Genomic DNA, 22,514 nt, shown 5'->3' with positions numbered 1-22,514 from the left:
AGTTGATGTAATCTAGAATACATTCTAAATTAAAATAATTAACATTTATTTTAAAACAATGTGGAATAATAGAACACACATTATTATAATTGTCATGTCATGTTTTATTTGAACTTGTGCACAAATTAAAAAAAAATATATAAAAGATGAGAAAGTAGACATTTATTGGTTATAATGCATCTCCATTTGATTTGAGCTCATGTCAGCTCATTTTGTTTTTAGGTCTTTCATGAATTCTGCTTTCAGTGAAATTCCACAAAGAAGCTTTGTGAATATAAAGTCGCTCCAGCTTCTGTGAGATTGGTTCTTATTTCATAATTTTTTGTGTCATTCAATAATGTATCTCAGTTCTTTGAGAATGAAAATGAGTGACTGTGTGACTGTCCAGTTATGCGGCACCAACAGGTAGAAATGTTTCAAATAAGGGCTATGTTTTCTTTCTATCTGTTAGGATTAGGTGAAAGTGTAGCGTCTGACATTATGATATCATGCCTAGATAGTAATGAATGTTAATGCTAGTTTGCAAACTAGTGATTTAATAATGAAAAATGGTGCAATATGAGAAATACATACTGCAATTGTAGAATTGTTTTTTGGTTACCCATATCCTCTCAACAAGGTTACACAAAAAATGCCCGCTGCTGAGGTGTATAGAGGCTACAAAGCATAGTAGTAATTAAGCATTTTCTTTGTCTAACCATTTCTTGAGTGTCATAATATTGCCCTCTATTGGCTTAGCATCCATTTATTCTTTATTCTTTATTTGTAAAACCTCTTGGAACAACTTGCCATAGTAAAGGTTCTACATAAAAACAGGTTGTTTGAAATGCAGACTTTATAATAGTCATTCAATTTAATTTACCTTCATCATCAAAAGGACATTTTAATATATTGCAATAATTGAAATTAAAATAATGTGTATGAACCCCTTAAAATAATCTATTAAAATGAAATTGTTCAATCATTTCTGTTATTGCTAAAATATTTATTTGTTTTTTTGAAACATTCTTTAATGGAAATGATCACAACGTTTGGAAATAATTTCAGTTCTACCAAAATTATACTTCATGTCAAATAGTAACGTTAAAATTGCCAATTTTTAATTTTGCAGATTAATTAGATACTTGTAATTACTTTTTGTTACTTATGATGCAGAACTAAATAAAACAACATTTTATTATACCCTGGCTACTGAACGTTGATATGACGAATGAGATCAGAGTTATCCTTCCTAGGAGAGGGTGAAGGAGGATGATTAGGGCTTTCAGCAGGAGGTCATATGCACCAGAGAATTCAGCGAGCACTTGTTCTGTCTGAGCCTCTCCATTGAACAGTGGCATCCAACTTGCAGTACGGATGACTTCCCGGATAGACACCAGGAATTCCAGCCATAAGTCCAACTTAAGAGCTGCCTGTAGACCACTTTGTCAGCAGCAGCTTAATACTAGGATGCCCACATCCTGTTACCTTCCTGCAGCAGGAGATACCTGCTACATATCACGATTCATCATATATTATTCTAAAACGAGCTTCTGGATGTTTTCCATTGCTAGAATTTTAGAAAATCATGCTTCCTTGCCAGCGAGCTGCAGACAGAGCGACATTCACAATGATATGAACATCGCTGTGATGAACAATGCACCTATTGAACGCATGTGTCATTATTGGAAGGGGTTCTATTCCCTCAACAGCTACACATACAGTGCATCACACGGGTTAATTCATATCTGGTGTTCTGGCAGCAGTACTGATGCCTTTATGCTGTGCCAAGTTGTATTTTGGCCTCCGTGTCAAAATTCACAGGGTTATCTGCTTACGAGGCAACTGTTGAACTACTTGAGCAATCCAAGGTCGTGAAATCCATGCCACCCTGAAGGGTTGGTATATGCTGAACACACCAAGTGGGAAAGGAAACGGAGATCAAAATGAATGCTATTGGGATGCCTTCCAGGGAAATGTTAATAGATTCAGCCTGACTTCACATGCTGGCGGACAGTTGCCCTGAACAAGGCTTCCAGTAAAAACATTTCCGAGAAGGATTAATTATTTTGGTGAAACCAGATAGAGCAAAAATAGTAAGATTAAACGAGAATTTACCAGTTTGAAGTTTGATCTGTATTTTATGAGGAGTTACGATGAGGGATTACGTGAAGAACCCGTCCAGCACGCATGCGCGACATACTTCAAAGCAGCGGTGTGGAATCACAGGAAACACAATAATTGATATAAATATAGTAAAGACAAGGAGAACTAAGTTACCAGTTGATCTCTATAATTGAGGGTGGGAGCGAAGGGCACGTAATCCCTCATCGTAACTCCTCATAAAATACAGATCAAACTTCAAACTGGTAAATTCTCGTTTAATCTTACTATTTTACTTCGGAGTCACGTGAGTGACTACGTGAAGATTTTAAAGCTCTGTGATTTCAAACCGTGTAACAGTTCATACTTCACTCGCTGCCGAAGTCATTCGAGGGAGGAAGTATGTTATCGTAATCAACCATGAATCTGTTTGTAAAACAATAATGGTGTTATTAACAATAACAAGACCAAAATGCTACCCCGGGCTTAAATTATATATTTTTTGCAGATTCTAATACTTTTTCTGCAACCGATACAGGTACTGCCAGCGGTTTGTTATAAAAGTTTGGAACGTATACTCCCTAGACCACCCTGCTGTAGCCAGGATGTGGTCCATAGGCACGTCCATCCTCTTAGTCACCGATGTGGATGCTGCCCTGGTGGAGTAAGATTTATACACGTTAGTATTTACTCCAGCAACTCCCAGTACCTGCTTGAGCCACTTGAGATAGTTTGGCTCGTCACCCGACCATAATGTTTCTTGTGGCTGACCCATAAGGCTTTTTCTCTCCCTCGAGGATTTCTTATTGTGTCAATGTAGTTCAATGTGGGTCATGACACATAACCGTGGTTCAGGCGGGTATGCCCGGAATTCCATGACTAGACCTGATGTTCCTGGTCTGCTCTGTTTGACCAGCCCCTAATGGTAAATGTAACACGGTCTAGTAGACCATATTGTCCGATCATAGTAGATGGAGGAACTGGACTCTTTGTGCTGAGACAAGGCCATCAGCATGACCGTCTTCAGGGTAGGCTGTTCCAGGGTGAGGGACCTGGCTGGTGACCATCCCCTAAGGTACGTCAGGTACCACACTGACATCCCAGATTTGGGTGTACCTAGGTCTGGGGGATTACAGTTGAATATGCCTCTCCTGAATTTGATCACCAGTGGGTGGTACCCTATGGCCTGTTGTCCTGGTGCCTGAGTTAAGTAGGCTGACAGAGCACTTCTGGCTGTATTGATGGCGCAGTAGCTGAGTCCTTCATTGTGGTGAAGACCTGCCAGTAACTCCAGTACAGGTTTTGTTGTAGTTGAATATGTAGTTCCTGTATTTGAATAGTATCTTCCCACTTCTTGATGTTCGCCAAGTATGTTCCGTAGTGGATATGCGATGGGATGCTATCATCGTGTCGATAGTGCTGTCAGACAATCCAGGCCCAGCAGTGGTCTTCCCAATTCTGCAACCCAGGCCCAGCAGTGGTCTTTTCAAATCTGCAACCCAGTAGTTTAATTTATCGTGGCATGGGTGGCTTATGCCTGAAACTGGGTGAGTTGATAAGTCTGGGCTACTGGGAAAAATCATTAGGGTTTTACTGACCATATCGAGGACCACTGGGAACCATGACTGTGTAGGTTAGTCGGGTACTATCAAAATACCTGAAGCAGAGTCCATCTGTATTTTGCGTAGTACCCGACTGATGAGGCCGTAGTACCTGACTGATGAGGTAGAAAAGGGGAGAACATAGAGATTAGACCCCCCCCCCACAGTTCAGCGGGAATGTATCCATTGCCGCTGCCTCAAAGTCTGGTTTCATGCGACATACATCGGTACGTGGTGATTCAATTGAAATACAGGGAAATCGATATCTGGTGTTCCATATTGCTTTGTAATTTCAGCAAATACTTTGGTTTAATATGTCTGTTTACAGTATTTAGCTCACCTGGTAGGTAAGTTTGCTGATGGTCAAATATGTTTGATGACATACGGTTACCAATTGTTGAATAAATTGTCACATGATATTGATTTTATTCTGCCCAAGTGGTTGGTATATGCCACCACTGTGATGTTGTTAATTTATAAACGAACATGCAAAATGGTGCACTACTGAACAATATGCTTTTACCAATAGAACATACTCAATATTTCCAACTAGGTTTTATAATAATAATAATAAATTTTATATTTAATGGGCGCCTTTCATACAAAATCTCAAGGACACCTTACATAGTAATCGGAATAAAAACATATAATCGGAGTAAAACAAGTAATTAAAGACATCACAATGACACAAATTAAAAACAGAATTCAATCCAAAACAGAAAATCAAAAACACAGTGTGAAGAGAGAGCAGCGGCAACCAATTCGTGCCAGCGTCCACTCTCCCTTCACGGCAGCCATCTTGGACACAGACCTACAAGACTACAGTTAGACAAAAAAAAATCATCCCCCCACAGTGGATAGCACTGTGGAGGAAGGCACAATGTCCAGTCCCCACCCCATGTTCACCCCAAAGTCAGGCCTATTGGGGCCACCGCAATTGCCTCTACGGAGGCCCGATGTCCCTGGCCGTTCTCACCGGGTGGTCTTGCCCCGGCGTCGGGAGAGTCCTTTCGGCGGCTGGGCCACTTGGAACGGCCGCTTCTTGGTTGGAGCCCGCAGCTGCCGAAGCCGACAAGGCCGCGCCGGTTTGGCGCTCCTAGGCTCCAGATGAAAAAGTCGGCGACCGCTCTCCTCACTGCCGCCTTGCCGCCTCTACGCACGCCGTCTCTCCACACGCCGCCTCTCCGCTCCGCAAACCCGCAGCCCGGAGATGTTGCTCACGGCGGTCCAGCGCGGCGACCCAGGCAAGGCATCGCCCGCTCCGCTCCGCTCCGCTCCAGCGCTCCAGCGCTCCAATGCAGTGCCGCCACGCAGGCCGTGGTGCTGGGTGGTTCCCGCCAAGAAACGGCGCTCCAAGCCCGCTGGTAGGCCACGACGACGGGTCGACGGGCAGCCCGGAAAAAAGGCTGCCACACCGACCAGGTAGGGACCTATAAATAAAGTAACACCTACCCCCCCACATTAAAAGACCATATCCCCTACAAACAAAAAAACAGGACTCACTGTTTGGCCTCCGTGTCAAAATTCACAGGGTTATCTGCTTACGAGGCAACTGTTGAACTACTTGAGCAATCCAAGGTCGTGAAATCCATGCCACCCTGAAGGGTTGGTATATGCTGAACACACCAAGTGGGAAAGGAAACGGAGATCAAAATGAATGCTATTGGGATGCCTTCCAGGGAAATGTTAATAGATTCAGCCTGACTTCACATGCTGGCGGACAGTTGCCCTGAACAAGGCTTCCAGTAAAAACATTTCCGAGAAGGATTAATTATTTTGGTGAAACCAGATAGAGCAAAAATAGTAAGATTAAACGAGAATTTACCAGTTTGAAGTTTGATCTGTATTTTATGAGGAGTTACGATGAGGGATTACGTGAAGAACCCGTCCAGCACGCATGCGCGACATACTTCAAAGCAGCGGTGTGGAATCACAGGAAACACAATAATTGAAATAAACACAGTAAAGACAAGGAGAACTAAGTTACCAGTTGATCTCTATAATTGAGGGTGGGAGCGGAGGACACGTAATCCCTCATCGTAACTCCTCATAAAATACAGATCAAACTTCAAACTGGTAAGTTCTCGTTTAATCTTACTATTTTACTTCGGAGTCACGTGAGTGACTACGTGAAGATTTTAAAGCTCTGTGATTTCAAACCGTGTAACAGTTCATACTTCACTCACTGTCAAAGTCATTCGAGGGAGGAAGTATGTTATCGTAATCAACCATGAACCTGTTTGTAAAACAATAATGGTGTTATTAACAATAACAAGACCAAAATGCTCCCCCGGGCTTAAATTATATATTTTTTTGCAGATTCAAATACTTTTTCTGCAAACGATACAGGTTCTGCCAGCGGCTTGTTATAAAAGTTTGGAATGTATACTCCCTAGACCACCCCGCTGTAGCCAGGATGTGGTCCATAGGCACGTCCATCCTCTTAGTCACCGATGTGGATGCTGCCCTGGTGGAGTAAGATTTATACACGTTAGTATTTACTCCAGCAACTCCCAGTACCTGCTTGAGCCACTTGAGATAGTTTGGCTCGTCACCCGACCATGAGGTTTCTTGTGGCTGACCCATAAGGCTTTTTCTCTCCCTCGAGGATTTCTTATTGTGTCGATGTAATTCAATAAGTGGGTCATGACACATAACCGTGGTTCAGGTGGGTATGCCCGGAATTCCATGACTAGACCTGATGTTCCTGGTCTGCTCTGTTTGACCAGCCCCTAAATGGTAAATGTGACACGGTCTGGTGTTATAACCATGTTGTCCAATCGTAGTAGATGGAGGAACTGGATTCTTTGTGCTGAGACAAGGCCATCAGCATGTCCCTTCAGGGTAGGCTGTTCCAGGGTGAGGGACCTGGCTGGTGTCCATCCCCTAAGGTACGTCAGGTCCACACTGACATCCCAGATTTGGGTGTACCTAGGTCTGGGGGATTACAGTTGAATATGCCTCTCCTGAATTTGATCACCAGTGGGTGGTACCCTATGGCCTGTTGTCCTGGTGCCTGAGTTAAGTAGGCTGACAGAGCACTTCTGGCTGTATTGATGGCGCAGTAGCTGAGTCCTTCATTGTGGTGAAGACCTGCCAGTAACTCCAGTACAGGTTTTGTTGTAGTTGAATATGTAGTTCCTGTATTTGAATAGTATCTTCCCACTTCTTGATGTTCGCCAAGTATGTTCCGTAGTGGATATGCGATGGGATGCTATCATCGTGTCGATAGTGCTGTCAGACAATCCAGGCCCAGCAGTGGTCTTCCCAATTCTGCAACCCAGGCCCAGCAGTGGTCTTTTCAAATCTGCAACCCAGTAGTTTAATTTATCGTGGCATGGGTGGCTTATGCCTAAAACTGGGTGAGTTGATAAGTCTGGGCTACTGGGAAAAATCATTAGGGTTTTACTGACCATATCGAGGACCACTGGGAACCATGACTGTGTAGGTTAGTCGGGTACTATCAAAATACCTGAAGCAGAGTCCATCTGTATTTTGCGTAGTACCCGACTGATGAGGCCGTAGTACCTGACTGATGAGGTAGAAAAGGGGAGAACATAGAGATTAGACCCCCCCCCACAGTTCAGCGGGAATGTATCCATTGCCGCTGCCTCAAAGTCTGGTTTCATGCGACATACATCGGTACGTGGTGATTCAATTGAAATACAGGGAAATCGATATCTGGTGTTCCATATTGCTTTGTAATTTCAGCAAATACTTTGGTTTAATATGTCTGTTTACAGTATTTAGCTCACCTGGTAGGTAAGTTTGCTGATGGTCAAATATGTTTGATGACATACGGTTACCAATTGTTGAATAAATTGTCACATGATATTGATTTTATTCTGCCCAAGTGGTTGGTATATGCCACCACTGTGATGTTGTTAATTTATAAACGAACATGCAAAATGGTGCACTACTGAACAATATGCTTTTACCAATAGAACATACTCAATATTTCCAACTAGGTTTTATAATAATAATAATAAATTTTATATTTAATGGGCGCCTTTCATACAAAATCTCAAGGACACCTTACATAGTAATCGGAATAAAAACATATAATCGGAGTAAAACAAGTAATTAAAGACATCACAATGACACAAATTAAAAACAGAATTCAATCCAAAAACAGAAAATCAAAAACACAGTGTGAAGAGAGAGCAGCGGCAACCAATTCGTGCCAGCGTCCACTCTCCCTTCACGGCAGCCATCTTGGACACAGACCTACAAGACTACAGTTAGACAAAAAAAAATCATCCCCCCACAGTGGATAGCACTGTGGAGGAAGGCACAATGTCCAGTCCCCACCCCATGTTCACCCCAAAGTCAGGCCTATTGGGGCCACCGCAATTGCCTCTACGGAGGCCCGATGTCCCTGGCCGTTCTCACCGGGTGGTCTTGCCCCGGCGTCGGGAGAGTCCTTTCGGCGGCTGGGCCACTTGGAACGGCCGCTTCTTGGTTGGAGCCCGCAGCTGCCGAAGCCGACAAGGCCGCGCCGGTTTGGCGCTCCTAGGCTCCAGATGAAAAAGTCGGCGACCGCTCTCCTCACTGCCGCCTTGCCGCCTCTACGCACGCCGTCTCTCCACACGCCGCCTCTCCGCTCCGCAAACCCGCAGCCCGGAGATGTTGCTCACGGCGGTCCAGCGCGGCGACCCAGGCAAGGCATCGCCCGCTCCGCTCCGCTCCGCTCCGCTCCAGCGCTCCAGCGCTCCAATGCAGTGCCGCCACGCAGGCCGTGGTGCTGGGTGGTTCCCGCCAAGAAACGGCGCTCCAAGCCCGCTGGTAGGCCACGACGACGGGTCGACGGGCAGCCCGGAAAAAAGGCTGCCACACCGACCAGGTAGGGACCTATAAATAAAGTAACACCTACCCCCCCACATTAAAAGACCATATCCCCTACAAACAAAAAAACAGGACTCACTAAAAACTAAAAAAAAACGAATTTAAGACGGACGGCTGCTGCTAGCAGCCGTTCACCAAGATGGCTCCTCCTCCTTTATGCCCAGTGTCTGCAGTGATGACGACTCCAGATTAGTCCATTTGCCACCATGTTCTGGGTAAGGGTTATTTTGTTTAAACACTAGCACCTTAGCTCTAATGGAAAGGTTCAAGTTAAGTAGCTGGTAATGCTGCTACTAATTCCCAATTACTCTAGCCCACTTTGTTGAATGGTTGGTTGATTGTTACCATTAATTGTTACAGGTTGTGTCATATGCTGACTCTCCTTATGGCAATGTTATAGATGAGTGGGTAGAGTTACTTGAATACCAGATAGTCCATAGTTGTGGATGGTGTCAACGTAGATCTATCTGGATAATATGACAGAGCCCTGGCTAAATAAGTTTTAGTAGCTAATGCTGCTGATTAGCTACTCCCATGGATTTGTCTGTCATTAATATCATAGGGACATGCCATGACGATATGTTCCTTAATAGTGTCAGGGCTGGTTTGAATATCTGGAAACAGTTTTGGCTCATATTAGCCATTGTCAATAATTTATATTGCCATAGTTACCCCATCCAGGTAAATTGTGGTATCTCCGAAAATCTTTATGAATGGGCACTGAATAGTATGCATCTTTTAAGTTGATGTCTACCATAAAGTATCCTAGGAAATCCATGGTTAGCAGTTACAAGTTTCCATATGTGTGTAACCTGGTGAAAATACTCAAGTGGTTAAGTCAATGATGGTGCAACATTCACCATCTTTGGGTTTTTTGGTACCAAAGGTTCATATTAGGTTTCTTTATGACCCCTTGCATATCTTCTCCAGTTAGCTAGTCCCTCATGTTCTTTTTTAGTAGGAGGGTAAACCCCTTTGGGGTGCATGCTGAACTGGTGGTAGGTTTCTTAATTTAATTTTTATCCTTGAATACGTTTGGTATATAACTATCAAGTGTGATAGTTCTTCATGTTCCCAACCCAGGTGTGATTTCCCCCCCCCCCCCCTGTTAGTACAAACCCTTCACCTTTTATGTGATGGTAGGAACCATACTTATCTGTCTTCACTGTTGTTTAGTGGTGTGTTCATTTCTTCGGTTTCTGGTTCTTTGTCTGTAGGGATGGTGTTGTTGCGGGTGGCGCATTTTCCATGGGGCCTGCTCTGGACCCTGGCCTGAACCTGACCCTGGACCCTGGCATGCGGGCCCCGAGCTTTCACCAGTACCATTAAGTAGACGCCTACTGGTGGACGCTTAGAGGTACTGCTGTCTGGTTTTGTGTGGTGCTCATTCCAGGCCCTGCCCTCTTGATACCGAATATTTTGGATACTTCGTCCAGTTTCTTAGGTTTGGTTTGGTAACTTTGCCAGATAGCAGGATCTGTGGTTGAGAGGTCGGCGTTCTCACAGTCCTGTGAATTTTTTAGGTTGAGGGCAGGTTTTATAACTTCCTTCGAGAAGTTGCGGAGCATACTGTGAACAGTAGGGTCAGGTATTTTGCCATACTACCCTGCCCCTCTGGAATGAGCATGCGAAAATGATAGCCGACGTCATGGGTATCAAATGCAATTTAAGATATTTGGGTTTTTAAATGCCCTGATCAATGTACCCCCCAATAATGGTAGGCACTTTGAGTAAATGCAATTTTGGGGCGGCGTGATGAAATCCAACGCCTCATGACTACCTGTCTTGGACAGGTTTTTTGAAAAGAACAGGTAGTAAGCTGGCCGTCAGTTGCGACTGAAAAGCCATCTCGCTAGTGGTGGAGCCACATAGCGGCCACACCCAGCAGCTCTTCCTGATCCTGTACCTCAAGCATACTCCCGATGTTGTTCAGCCAGTGACCCCTCTTCTTGACCAGCCCAGCCCTGGTCGCCATCGATCCCTCGATAAGGGAGATGGCCAGTGCTGTTAGTGCACTGGAGCGGGAGTGTTATGCTCCCTAGGCGAGCTTGCCCCAGCTCCCGAGGCAAGTCTCGCTGGAGTTTTTTACTCCATGACCTTACTCTAGGCTTGGAGAACAGACACTTACTTGCTCTCGGCCGGTAGTTTGAAGTGCCGATTCCATCTTCCGTGTCTGTCTCCAGCCCGAGGTTTGGTTCTGACTTTGCTGCTAGAGGCTACCTGCCGTTTTCGGGCGGCATCTGCGGTTCTCGGGCGGCGAGTCTCCTTGTCGGGAGTATGCAGGGGTTACCGGCCGGTTTTTGAGTTTCCCTCCAGTGCGCTGCTGTTGGTCAGACGGACTGGGCATCGGTTCAGTACCCTGACTGTGGACCGCAGCGTGTGCGGTCCCGGTGCCGTATCTCCCCCCTCCACTGACGGAACGCTCCTTCCCTGGAGTCGAACGGGGGCGGCTTCCCTCTGTTCTGCTTTGCTGTCTCCAGTTTCCCTTGGAGCAACAATCGGGAGCAAAGTAGTAAATTCGAACCTGTGGTAAGTACTTACCTAACGGTCCGTTCCTTCAGGCTTGTAGCGGGAGCGCACGTACTCCCGTTCGTTGCTGTTGCACTGCGTGAACGCTCATGGCACGCATGCGTGCTGGACGGGTTCGTCACGTAGTCACTCACGTGACTCCGAAGTTAAATGCAGAATTATGTTGCAGGCTGTATGATACCCTTGACTGTATTGTTTTCTGGTATTTGTCTGTGACCAGGGCACGACAATTTTCCTCAAAACTATCACCCATTTTCTGAAGCCTTGCTCATGGCTCCTACCCCCAAGTTTGTGATTTCAGCTGCATCTCTTAATAGTTATCTTGAGGGGTCTCTTGTTAGAAATATAGAAACATAGAAAATAGGTGCAGGACTAGGCCATTCGAGCCATGTCAGTATGTCAATATGATCATGGCTGGTCATCCAAAATCAGTACCCCATTCCTGTTTTCTCCCCATATCCCTTGATTCTGCTAGCCCCAAGAGCTATATCTAAATCTATATATATATCTGAAGGTCTCTACCCGAAACGTCACCCATTCCTTCTCTCCAGAGATGCTGTCTGTCCCGCTGAGTTACTCCAGCATTTTGTGTCTGCCTTCGATTTAAACCAGCATCTGCAGTTCTTTCCTACACAGCTATATCTAACTCTATTTTGAAAAAAATCCAGTGAATTAGCCTCCACTGCCTTCTGTGGCAGAGAGTTCCACAGATCCACAACTCTTTGGGTGTAATCCTCTCAGCTTTTGTTGACGAGCTTCCAAATTAAATGTTGTTGTGACAAACCAGGTTTTTTGGATATTTTCTGTTGGTGGCCTAAGCATTGCAGGTGTACAAAGGAGATGCAATTGCCAGCTTTAAACTAAAAATCTGTTATAATTGAAGGAACAGCACCTCATATTTTGCTTGGGTAGTTTACACCCCAGCGGTATGATCATTGACTTCTCTAACTTCAAATAGCCCTTACTTTCTCTCTCCCTCCCCTTCCTCTTCCCAGTTCTCCCACCAGTCTTACTGTCTCTGCCTACATTCTATCGTTGTCCCGCCCCTTCCCCTGACATCAGTCTGAAGAAGGTTCTCGACCCGAAACGTCGCCCATTCCTTCTCTCCAGAGATGCTGCCTCACGCGCTGAGTTACTCCAGCATTTTGTGTCTACCATCGATTTAAACCAGCATCTCCAGTTCCTTCTTACACTTGTATTCTGATGTCATTGTTATTGAATATCCAACAACGGTGTCTGCTGCAGTCAAGTTGCCGCAGGCAATTCTGTTCTCATTCTCTAGTTTGCCAGTTAAATTAAGCTAAATGAAGTTTTTCCTTTCTCGTCTAAAGTGTTCAAAGGTTTCAAAGGTCTTTTATTGTCACGTGTACCAATTAAGGTACAGTGATGTGCTAATTACCATACAGCCATACTGAAAAAAGCAACAAGACACACAACTACATAAAAGTTAACATAAACACCCACCACAGCAGATTCCTACAACATTAGGCTGTGCACGTCATACGCAAGAAGAAGAATATTGTGAAAGAAACCTGCTCGTGAATAGTTTGGTTTGGGGAGCTGTTCATACCAATGACCACACAAGATTTGACATAGAAGGTGTGTGTACCTGGTGGCAAAGGTGACCCTTGCAGCCTTCACCATTGTTTTTTGTCCTTCCGATCAGTGCTGGGCTGAATTTTGTTTGGTACCTTCTTGTCACATGTGATTCTACCTGATTGTCTTTAGTATATACCAGCTTTACCACAGCAAAGTGGCAGGCCAAGGAAAAGATAGAAGTAAGCTCTGAAGTATGTATGAAATATGCAAGGGGATATGACGGAGCATATGAATATCTGAGAATGATTATTAGAAGGCGACTGATGCAGGTTTCTGTTGTGGGGTATGGAGTAGTAGCAGTCGATAGTTATGGTATTTGGAGTTGGATTTGCTGACTTTGACCACGTGTGTGCATTCATCGTATACTGCATTCTGCATTGACTTCCTTGCAGCTTGACCCCTGGCATACATCAACATAATTGTCTCCTCCCACTGTCCTTTTGATCATGTTTTGGAAGACTATTAGGGAGTAACAGTGGCGCAGCGGTAGAGTTGCTGCCTTACAGCGAATGCAGCGCCGGAGCCCCGGGTTCGATCCCGACTACGGGTGCTGTCTGTATGGAATTTGCACGTTCTCCCCGTGACCTCCAAGATCTTCGGTTTCCTCCCACATTCCAAAGACGTACAGATTTCTAGGTTAATTGGCTTGGTAAATGTAAAAATTGTCCCTAGTGGGTGTAGGATAGTGTTAATGTGCGGGGATCGCTGGTCGTCACGGACCTGGTGGGCCGAAGGGCCTGTTTCCGTGCTGTGTCTCTAAACTAATCTAAACTATTCCACCAAATTACTATAATTTCCAGAATGATTTCCACAACATAGTGCAACTCCTCTTTAATAAATGCAGCATAGCTTTAAACTGTCCAAGTTATCCTGAACTGCTGCCAGCCAATCACTAGATTAGGCCATCTGCTGAAGCAATAAATCTCTTTCTGGGTGATGAAATAATTACAATGAGCAGGCAGCGTGAATTTTGCAAACAGCGAGCAATAAGTGAAACATGGAATAAACATAGAGTGCGACCCTTGTATCCATTATCTACACAATTTTAATTTGCTTTCACCCCGTTACATTTTATTGAACCTTGTATGCCTTGCTTTTCCTCTTGCTACAATTTTGTGCATTTAATGGTAAAGTATTTCACAATTCTCTTCACATTACACTATAGATCACAAACAACAGAGGTCCCAGTGCAGATTCCGACAGAACTTCACTGGTCATTGTCCTCCAACCAGAATAGCATCCTTCCACCTCAGTCCTCTGTATTTTATGAGTATGCCATCTCTGAATCCAAATATCCAAATCACTGTGGAATCCAAACAACCAAGTTACTGTGATCTTAATCTTCTGACTCGGCCTACCATGAGAAACTCCATCAAATACCTTACCTATATCATCCAGTAGACATAGAAACATAGAAAATAGGTGCAGGAGTAGGCCATTTGGCCCTTTGAGCCTGCACCGCCATTCAATATGATCATGGCTGATCATCCAACTCAGCGTCCCGTACCTGCCTTCTCTCCATACCCCCTGATCCCTTTAGCCACAAGGACATCATCTAACTCCCTCTTAAATATAGCCAATGAAATGGCCTCAACTACTTTCTGTGGCAGAGAGTTCCAGAGATTCACCACTCTCTGTGTGAAAAAAGTTTTTCTCATCTCGGTCCTAAAAGGATTTCCCCTCTATCCTTAAACTGACCCCTTGTCCTGGACTTCCCCAACATCGGGAACAATCTTCCTGCATCTAGCCTGTCCAACCCCTTAAGAATTTTGTAAGTTTCTATAAGATCCCCCCTCAATCTCCTAAATTCTAGCAAGTACAAGCAGAGTCTATCCAGTCTTTCTTCATATGAAAGTCCTGACATCCCAAGAATCAGTCTGGTGAACCTTCTCTGCAAACAGGGCTGTAGACAACATCCACTGCCCTACCCTACTCTCACCTTTGTCACCTTCTTAATAAATCATGTTGGTAAGCCATGACCTGCCTTGGACAAAGGTGTGATGACTGTCCCCTAATTAACCCATTCTCTTCCAAGTGAGAGTAAATGCTATCCTGAAGAATCCTGTCCATTAGTTTCCCTACCACTGACAAGAAACTCGTTGGCCTTAAATTTCCTGGATCAACCTTACTTCCCCCTCTTTAACAAAGGAACAACATTGACTGCTCTGTGGTTCTCCAGGTCCTCGACTACAGCTAGAAAAGATACAAAGATCCCTGCAATCTCCTCACTTTCCTCTCTTAACATGGGATAGATCCCATCGACCCTGAGGATTTATCCACCTTAATGCACTTCAACAACCCCAACACCACCTCCTTCTTGACCTTAAACTGCCCTAGCATATTAGTATTCCCCACGCTGATGCACTGTCCTTCTCCGTGGTGAAACCAGATGTAATGTACTTATTTAGTACCTCGCCTACATCCTCTCTCCAAGCATCAATACCCTCTTTTATCTTTGACCATTCCTATGTGCTCGAAGATAGACACAAAAAGCTGGAGTAAATCAGTGGGACAGGCAGCATCTCCGGAGAGAAGGAATGGGTGATGTTTCGGCTTGAGAACCTTCTTCAGACTGGTATGGGATAAGGGAAACGAGAGATATAGACGGTGATGTGGAGAGATAAAGAACGAAAGATATGCAAAAAAGTGACGATGATAAAGGAAACACGTTGTAAGCTGTTTGTGGGGTAAAAATGAGAAGATAGTGCGATTTGGGTGTGGGAGGGATAGAGAGAGAGGGAATGCCGCAACGATGTAGAACTTTTCTTCCGTCGTCTTCGTTTCCGTGCCTTTTTCTTTGGGAAAGAGTCCTCACCACCCAGTGATGACTCCTTCTCACACCTCCACCGGCCCCCCTCCGCTTAGACCCCCCAGAACGGCCTTCTACCCTCTCTAGACCTCTTTATTTCTAACTGCCGGCGTGACATCAAACTTTCCCACTCCCCTTACTTACTCCAACCTCGCCCCCTCTGAACGTACAACCCTCCACTCACTCTGTAGCAACCCTGACATTATAATCAAACCCGCCAACAAGGGAGGTACCATGGTAATCTGGCACTCTCAGACACCTTCTCCTACTTATCCTTGGACCATGATCCAATCAAACCCGCCAACAAGGGAGGTACCATGGTAATCTGGCATTCTCAGACACCTCCTCCTACTTATCCTTGGACCATGATCCCACAGACGAGCACCAGGCCTTAATCTCAAACACCGTTTCTGATTTAATCACTTCTGGCTGTCTGCCTTCCACAGCCTCCAACCTCATCGTTTCCCAGTCCTGCACAGCCCGTTTTTACCTTCTCCCCAAAATCCACAAGCACAACTGCCCTGGCAGACCCATTGTTGCTGCCTGCTCCTGTCCCACGGAAATGATTTCCACGTACCTCGACTCTATCCTATCCCCCCCCTGGTCCAATCTCTCCCAATTTATGTCCAAGACACCTCACATGCCCTTCGTCTCTTTAATGACCTGCTTTCCGAGCCCCCACTCCCTCACCTTTATTATGGACTTTCAGTCACTCTACTCCTCCTTCCCCCGCCAGCAAGGACTTAAAGCCCTCCGTTTCTTCCTCAACCACAGAACGATCCAGCTTCCCTCCACTAACACTCTACTCCGCTTAGCGGAGCTGGTCCTCACCCTCAACAAATTCTCCTTTGACTCCACCCACATGGGCCCCAGCAATGCCTGCCTCTTTGTAGGGTACATTGAACAATCCTTGTTCCAGGCCTACACTGGCCCTATCCCCGAACTCTATCTCCGTTACATTGGTGACTGCATCGGTGCTATTTTCTGCACCCTAGCAGAACTCATGGACTTCATCAACTTCACCACTAATTTTCATCTTGTACTCAAATATACTTGGACCATCTCCGACACCTCCCTTCTCTTTCTTGATCTCACAGTCTCCATCACAAGAAATAGACTATTGATTGAAGTCTATTACAAACCAACTGACCCCCACAACTATCTTGACTACACTTCTTCCCACCCTGCTTCCTGCAAAGACTCTATTCCCTACTCCCAATTCCCCCGTCTACGCCGCATACCAGGACATTCAAGATGTCCTCATTCTTTAGGGAATGGGGGGTTTCCCTCTCCCATCATAGATGAGGCCTTCATTCATGTCTCCTCGGTACCTGCAGCTCCGCTCTTGCTCCCCCTCCCCCTAGTCGCAACAGAGACGGAGTCCCCCTAGTCCTTACCTTCCACCCCATCAGCCATCGCATACATCACATAATCCTCCAAAATTTCCGCCACCTCCAACGGGATCCAACCACTAGCCACATTTTCCCATCTCCACCCCTTTCTGCCTTCCGCAGAGACCGTTCCCTCCGTAACTCCCTAGTTAACTCATCCCTTCCCACCCAAACCACCCCCTCCCCAGGTACCTTCCCCTGCAACCGCAAAAGATGCAACACCTGGCCCTATACCTCCCCCCTCGACTCTGTACAGAGACTCCGACAGTCCTTTCAGGTGAGGCAGAGGTTCACTTGCACCTCCTCCAACCTTATCTACTGTATCCGTTGTTCAAGATGTGGACTCTTGTACATCGGTGAGACCAAACGTAGACTGGACGATCATTTCGCGGAACACCTTCGCTCAACCCTCCTGGACCTACCTGATCTCCCGGTTGCTGAACACTTTAATTCTCCTTCCCATTCCTACATAGGCCTTTCTGTCCTCGGTCTCCTCCATTGTCAGAGTGAGGCTAAATGCAAATTGGAGGAACCGCATCTCATGTTTCGCTTGGGTATCTTATAGCCCAGTGGTAAGTGTGATTTCTCTCACTTCAGGTAGCCCCGGCATTCCCTCTCTCACTATCCCTCCCCCACCCAAGTCACACTAGCTTCTCATTTTCTCCCTACAAACAGCTAACAATAGCCTGTTTCCTTTATCATCATTACTTTTTTTTAAAGGTAATCAATTACAATGCTTCAAACAACTTTATATCAAATTAATTCAATTTGCATTAAGTAAAACACTAGTAATACTTATCTACTATTACTTTTTTGCATATCTTTCATTCATTGTTCTTTATCTCTCCACAACACAGTTTATATCTCGTTTCCCCTATTCCTAATCAGTCTGAAGAAGGGTCTCGACCCGAAATGTCACCCATTCCTTATCTCCAGAGATGCTGCCTGTCCCGCTGAGTTACTCCAGCTTTTTTTTGTCTATTTTTGGATTAAACTTCCTTCTTACGCATAGACCTATGTGCTCCTTGGTTATCCTCTTGTTTTTAATGCATGTATAAAAATCAAGTACGTGCAAAAATCCTTGGGATTTCCTTAATCCAACTCATCAATGCCACTTCATGGCTCCATTTGGCCCTTCTAATTGCCCAGTTGAGTTAAGGGCCTGTCCCACTTGGACGACCTAATCCATGAGTTTAGACGACCCTAGACGAGTTGTAAAAAATGTCAAGGTCGTGCTGACTCACCGAAGTAAAAGACCTCCTACGACCTCCTACGACTATGTCTACGAACTCCTATGACCCCTCTCGACCTCAGTCGTCCACACCTAAGACCAACTACGACTAGCTACGAGTGGAAAATGATCACTTGATAAAATGATGTCATGTTTGCATTTTCTTTCTCGGGCTAGTTACTGACCTACGACTATCTACGACTACCCACAACTATCTACGACTACCATCATGACCTACTACCATCTACCTATGAGTAAAAAGTATCAATTTTTTCCATGCCAACATTTTTTTACTCATGGACATTTTTTATCAGGCTGGAAAAACCGCCGCGACCTACTTGAGACCACGAGTACGCAGAGACCACTCACGAGCATGAGGAAGAGTGACCTATGACCTCCTACGAACTCATGGCCACCATGTTGCGAGTATGAGTCTAGGGCAAACTCGGCAGAGGTCACCAATTAGGTCGTGAAAGTGGGACAGGGGCTTTATTTCTTGTTTGCTTTAAATGTCTTGAGACTCCGTCTCATTTCTGCTTTTTAAACCCTACATACTGTATGTTTCCTTTTCCTACAATCACTTTGATATCTAAGGTTCCATAACCTTGCCATCTTTATCCTTGCTTCTTTCTGATTCACAATTTCATTTAATACATTAATCAGGCCCTCTACCTTTTTGGGTCTTTCATTAACCCAATATTTCCCAACACCAATCTCTAACATTAATATTAGAATCATTGAGGCTATGAATACTTGTGGATTCAGTTTAATATTGCCTGTTGTCATAGAATATAGAACAGTACAGCACTGGAACAGGCCCTTCGGCCCACAATGTCCATGCTGAACACGATGCCAAGACTATCACATCTACCTGTACAAAACGCGTATCCCTCTATTACCCGCATATCCATAGACAACAGACTTGAAGACTGATTCTCTCGATGTAGTGGTGATGCTCTAGCAGAATGATCAAAGATCAATGCAAAATGCAATCTGTCTCTCCCTCCAAAAACCAGAAATGAATCTGAATTTTGTTTTGTGGGTAAACTGGCATAAGGAGCTGACAGTTGAATCTTGTATTCATCATTGTTGCCAATAATGTGTCCTCCTGACCTATTTTTAAATGCAACTAATGCATCTGCTTCAACCACCAACCCTGGCAGTGAGTTCCAGGCACTCAGCACTCTCTGTATAAAACACTGCTCACAGACCTCCAGCCTAAACATTGTCCTTTCACCACAACCCCCTGCCTTCTATCAGTAAGCCCGTTCCGAATCCATACGACCATGTTGTATTGGCAAGACCAAGCGGAGATTGTACGACCTGTTCGCTGAACACCTGCACTCAGTCCGCCTTGGCTTACGTGATCTGCCAGTTGCCAAACATTTTAACTTCCCTTCCCAATCCCATAATGACCATTCTGTCCTAGACCTCCTGCACTGTCAGAGTGAGGCTACACACAAATTGGAGGAACAGCACCTCATATTTCGCTCGGGCCACTTGCAACCCAGCAGCATGAATATTGATTTCTCAAACTCAAACTTCAAGTAACCCATGCTTTCCCTCTCACTCTACCCCTCCCCAAGTCTAGTCCTCTTGTTAATTTCACCCTTTGTATCCTTCGATATGGACCATTGTGGGCTCCACCTTCCCCGAGCCATCAATTCAGGCTCTTCCCATACCTTCCCATATCTCTAGTATCCCCCTCCTTGACTCACAGTCTAATAAAGGGTGTCGACTTGAAACATCACTATTCCTTCTCTCCAGTGATGCTGCCTGACCCACTGAGTTACTCCAGCTTTTGTGTCTATCTTTACCATTAATCACCTTTGTCCTCATTACACATCCTTGCTTTGGCCATTTTATTTCAATTCCTTCTTGTACTAATAATCTTAAATATTAAATTAACCTTACTATTGACAAAATATATAACTGAACTCTGGAATCTTCTTGTGATTGGCTGCACAAATCAAGAAACAAGACGTTAACTTGAGAATTAAAAGGAATGAGGATTCACAATACCCAAATTCTTCTTCTTCTTGCGTATGTCGTGCACAGCCTAAAGTTGTCGTACAACTTGTTCTATTTGATCTTATTTGATTGTGCACACCGGGTTGATTGCATTCGTTGAAACAGGGCGGACCACATGAAGGTTGCAATCTCCCAACCCCACCCCCAAATTATTAATGTCAAGCGAAGTGTAAACCACATTTAACTGTTTCGTCATTACCTTAATATGAAAATCATACACGTCCCTTTTTTAAAAAATATACTGCCATATTTCCGAAGGTGGACCTTGTCATCAACAGTAAATTGTTTAAGAAGGAACTGCAGATGCTGGAAAATCGAAGGTAGACAAAAATGCTGGAGAAACTCAGTGGGTGAGGCAGCATCTATGGAGCGAAGGAAATAGGTGACGTTTCGGGTCGTGACCCGAAACGTCGCCTATTTCCTTTGCTCCATAGATGCTGCCTCATCCGCTGAGTTTCTCCAGCATTTTTGTCTACCATCAACAGTAAATTGGTCAATATAACATTAAGGTAGTAATAATAATGTTATGAATTATATTGAGCTATAATGGTTTGTAAACTTTAATAAATTGTTTATTTTGACAGTTTGTTCACTTCAAACTCATTTTATTTGATTGCCAATGATGCATTCAAGGGTGTTGATCATCTCAAATATCTGTAAGTAAATGCTGAATCTTTCTATTAATAAATAAAATTAGACACCCCAGATTATGTGATTATTTGTAGTCACCCACATACTGTAACAAATATTTTTTTCTGTAGTTTTATAGAGAACAATGAAATACAGTCCATTTCAAGCTATGCTCTTCGAGGTCTCGGGTCCCTTACTCATTTGTAAGTATGTTACTGCTAATGAATCAGTTTAACAGCCAAGTAAGTTTAATTGTAGAATTGTTCAAAGAAGAAGCAAAATGTCCTCAGGTTATCCTGGTGAGGACAGAGACAGAAAGGAATTGGACAATGAATTAGATCAATGATTCAAGAAATATCTTGAATATGGAATCGTAGTTTGTACACACAGAATTGGGCTGTTTGGCACAACTTCTTCAAGGTGATCATTATTGAAAGAGATGTGCCAGTGAATTAAACAATAATCAAAAATAACATCTGCATATGCAGGAAATCCAGAAAAAAAAGATCAAAATAGTGCAGGAAATATTCTGCAAATCAAATAAAGAGTAACGTCAGGTAATTAACATTTTGGGCAATCAGAAGTCAGAATGATGGTTAGGTTTCAAAGAGATGATGGTGTCCATGCAAACTAATTACTGACTGTTCATCAGCAAATTGGTGCACAGTGGCACAGCAGTAGAGTTGCTGCTTTACAGCGCCAGAGACCTGGGTTCGACCCTGACTTTGGGTGCTGTCTGTACACAGTTTGTACGTTCTCCCCATGACCTGTGTGGGTTTTCTCCAGGATCTCCAGTTTCCTCCCACACTCCAAAGACGTACAGATTTGTAAGTTAATTGGCTTGGTATAATTGTAAATTGTCCCTAGTGTGTGTAGATAGCATTAGTGTGTGGGGATCATTGGTTGGTGTGGACTCGGTGGGCAGAAGGGCCTGTTTCCTTGCTGTATCTCTAAACTAAAGTAAACTAAAAATATTAAAAATACAAAATCATTGCTGTTATTAGGCAATAATTACAATATGTTATTATTATAATAATATTAATTGCAATAATTGCAATATTACTGCTTTGTTTATTAATAACAAATTATTTCATTATACTCAGCGTTTCTGTTTTTTACCTATGAACTCTTGCCTTTTACTTAATCACCTAATGATATTTAATCACCCTGAAAGTGACTTCTTCAATGTATGTTAACAAGATGCAATTAACCATTTGCAGCGATTTAACACATGACAATAATAAACTAAACTAAACTGAACTGAATATTTCTTACTTTTTTGGAAGGAAGCCACTTAGCCTATTTTGTCTGTGCCGCATGCCATCAACTACAATCTCCCGTTTATTTCCTCCATTTGTACATGTCAGCATAGATCAGCTCTCACTTCCTGCTCGGATCTCATGATATTAATATTCCTGTTCTAAACTAACATTTCCATGGATCGCTGAGGGAACTCTGCATTGTTAAAATCACCTACTTTCCGTTCAATATTAAACTAAGATAACATAAAAGAGTAGTGCACATCATGCTAACATAAAAACAAAAATGCTGAAAACACTCCAAGTGTCATAGAGTCATACAGCATGGAAATAGGCCCTTCGTCCCAGCTTGCCCATGCTGACCAAGGTGCCGCAACTTCACTAGTTCCACCTGCCCATGTTTGGCCCATATCCCTCTAAACCTTTCCTATCCATGTACGTTACACCTCACATTTATCTACATTAAACACCATTAACCATTCCTCAGCCCACTTGCCCAAATGATCA

The 22,514-nt window shown here is 44.1% G+C and overlaps 1 protein-coding gene across 1 annotated transcript in view; it reads left to right on the top strand.

Moving 5' to 3' along the window:
* Positions 1 to 216: 216 nt before the first annotated feature.
* lgi1 (leucine rich glioma inactivated 1) overlaps positions 217 to 22,514 on the top strand; it is a 38,196-nt gene continuing 15,898 nt past the window's right edge. The window contains exons 1-3 of the mRNA XM_033033576.1: positions 217 to 294; positions 20,703 to 20,774; positions 20,880 to 20,951. Of these exons, the coding sequence (XP_032889467.1) occupies positions 230 to 294; positions 20,703 to 20,774; positions 20,880 to 20,951 (209 nt within the window). The 5' untranslated portion in view covers positions 217 to 229. The remainder of the gene's footprint in view (positions 295 to 20,702; positions 20,775 to 20,879; positions 20,952 to 22,514) is intronic.

Source organism: Amblyraja radiata, chromosome 15 (genome assembly GCF_010909765.2).
Source record: "Amblyraja radiata isolate CabotCenter1 chromosome 15, sAmbRad1.1.pri, whole genome shotgun sequence".
Taxonomy (NCBI): Eukaryota; Metazoa; Chordata; class Chondrichthyes; order Rajiformes; family Rajidae; genus Amblyraja; species Amblyraja radiata.
Note: the sequence above shows the minus strand (reverse complement) of the source record. Positions and strands in the feature narration are given on the sequence as shown.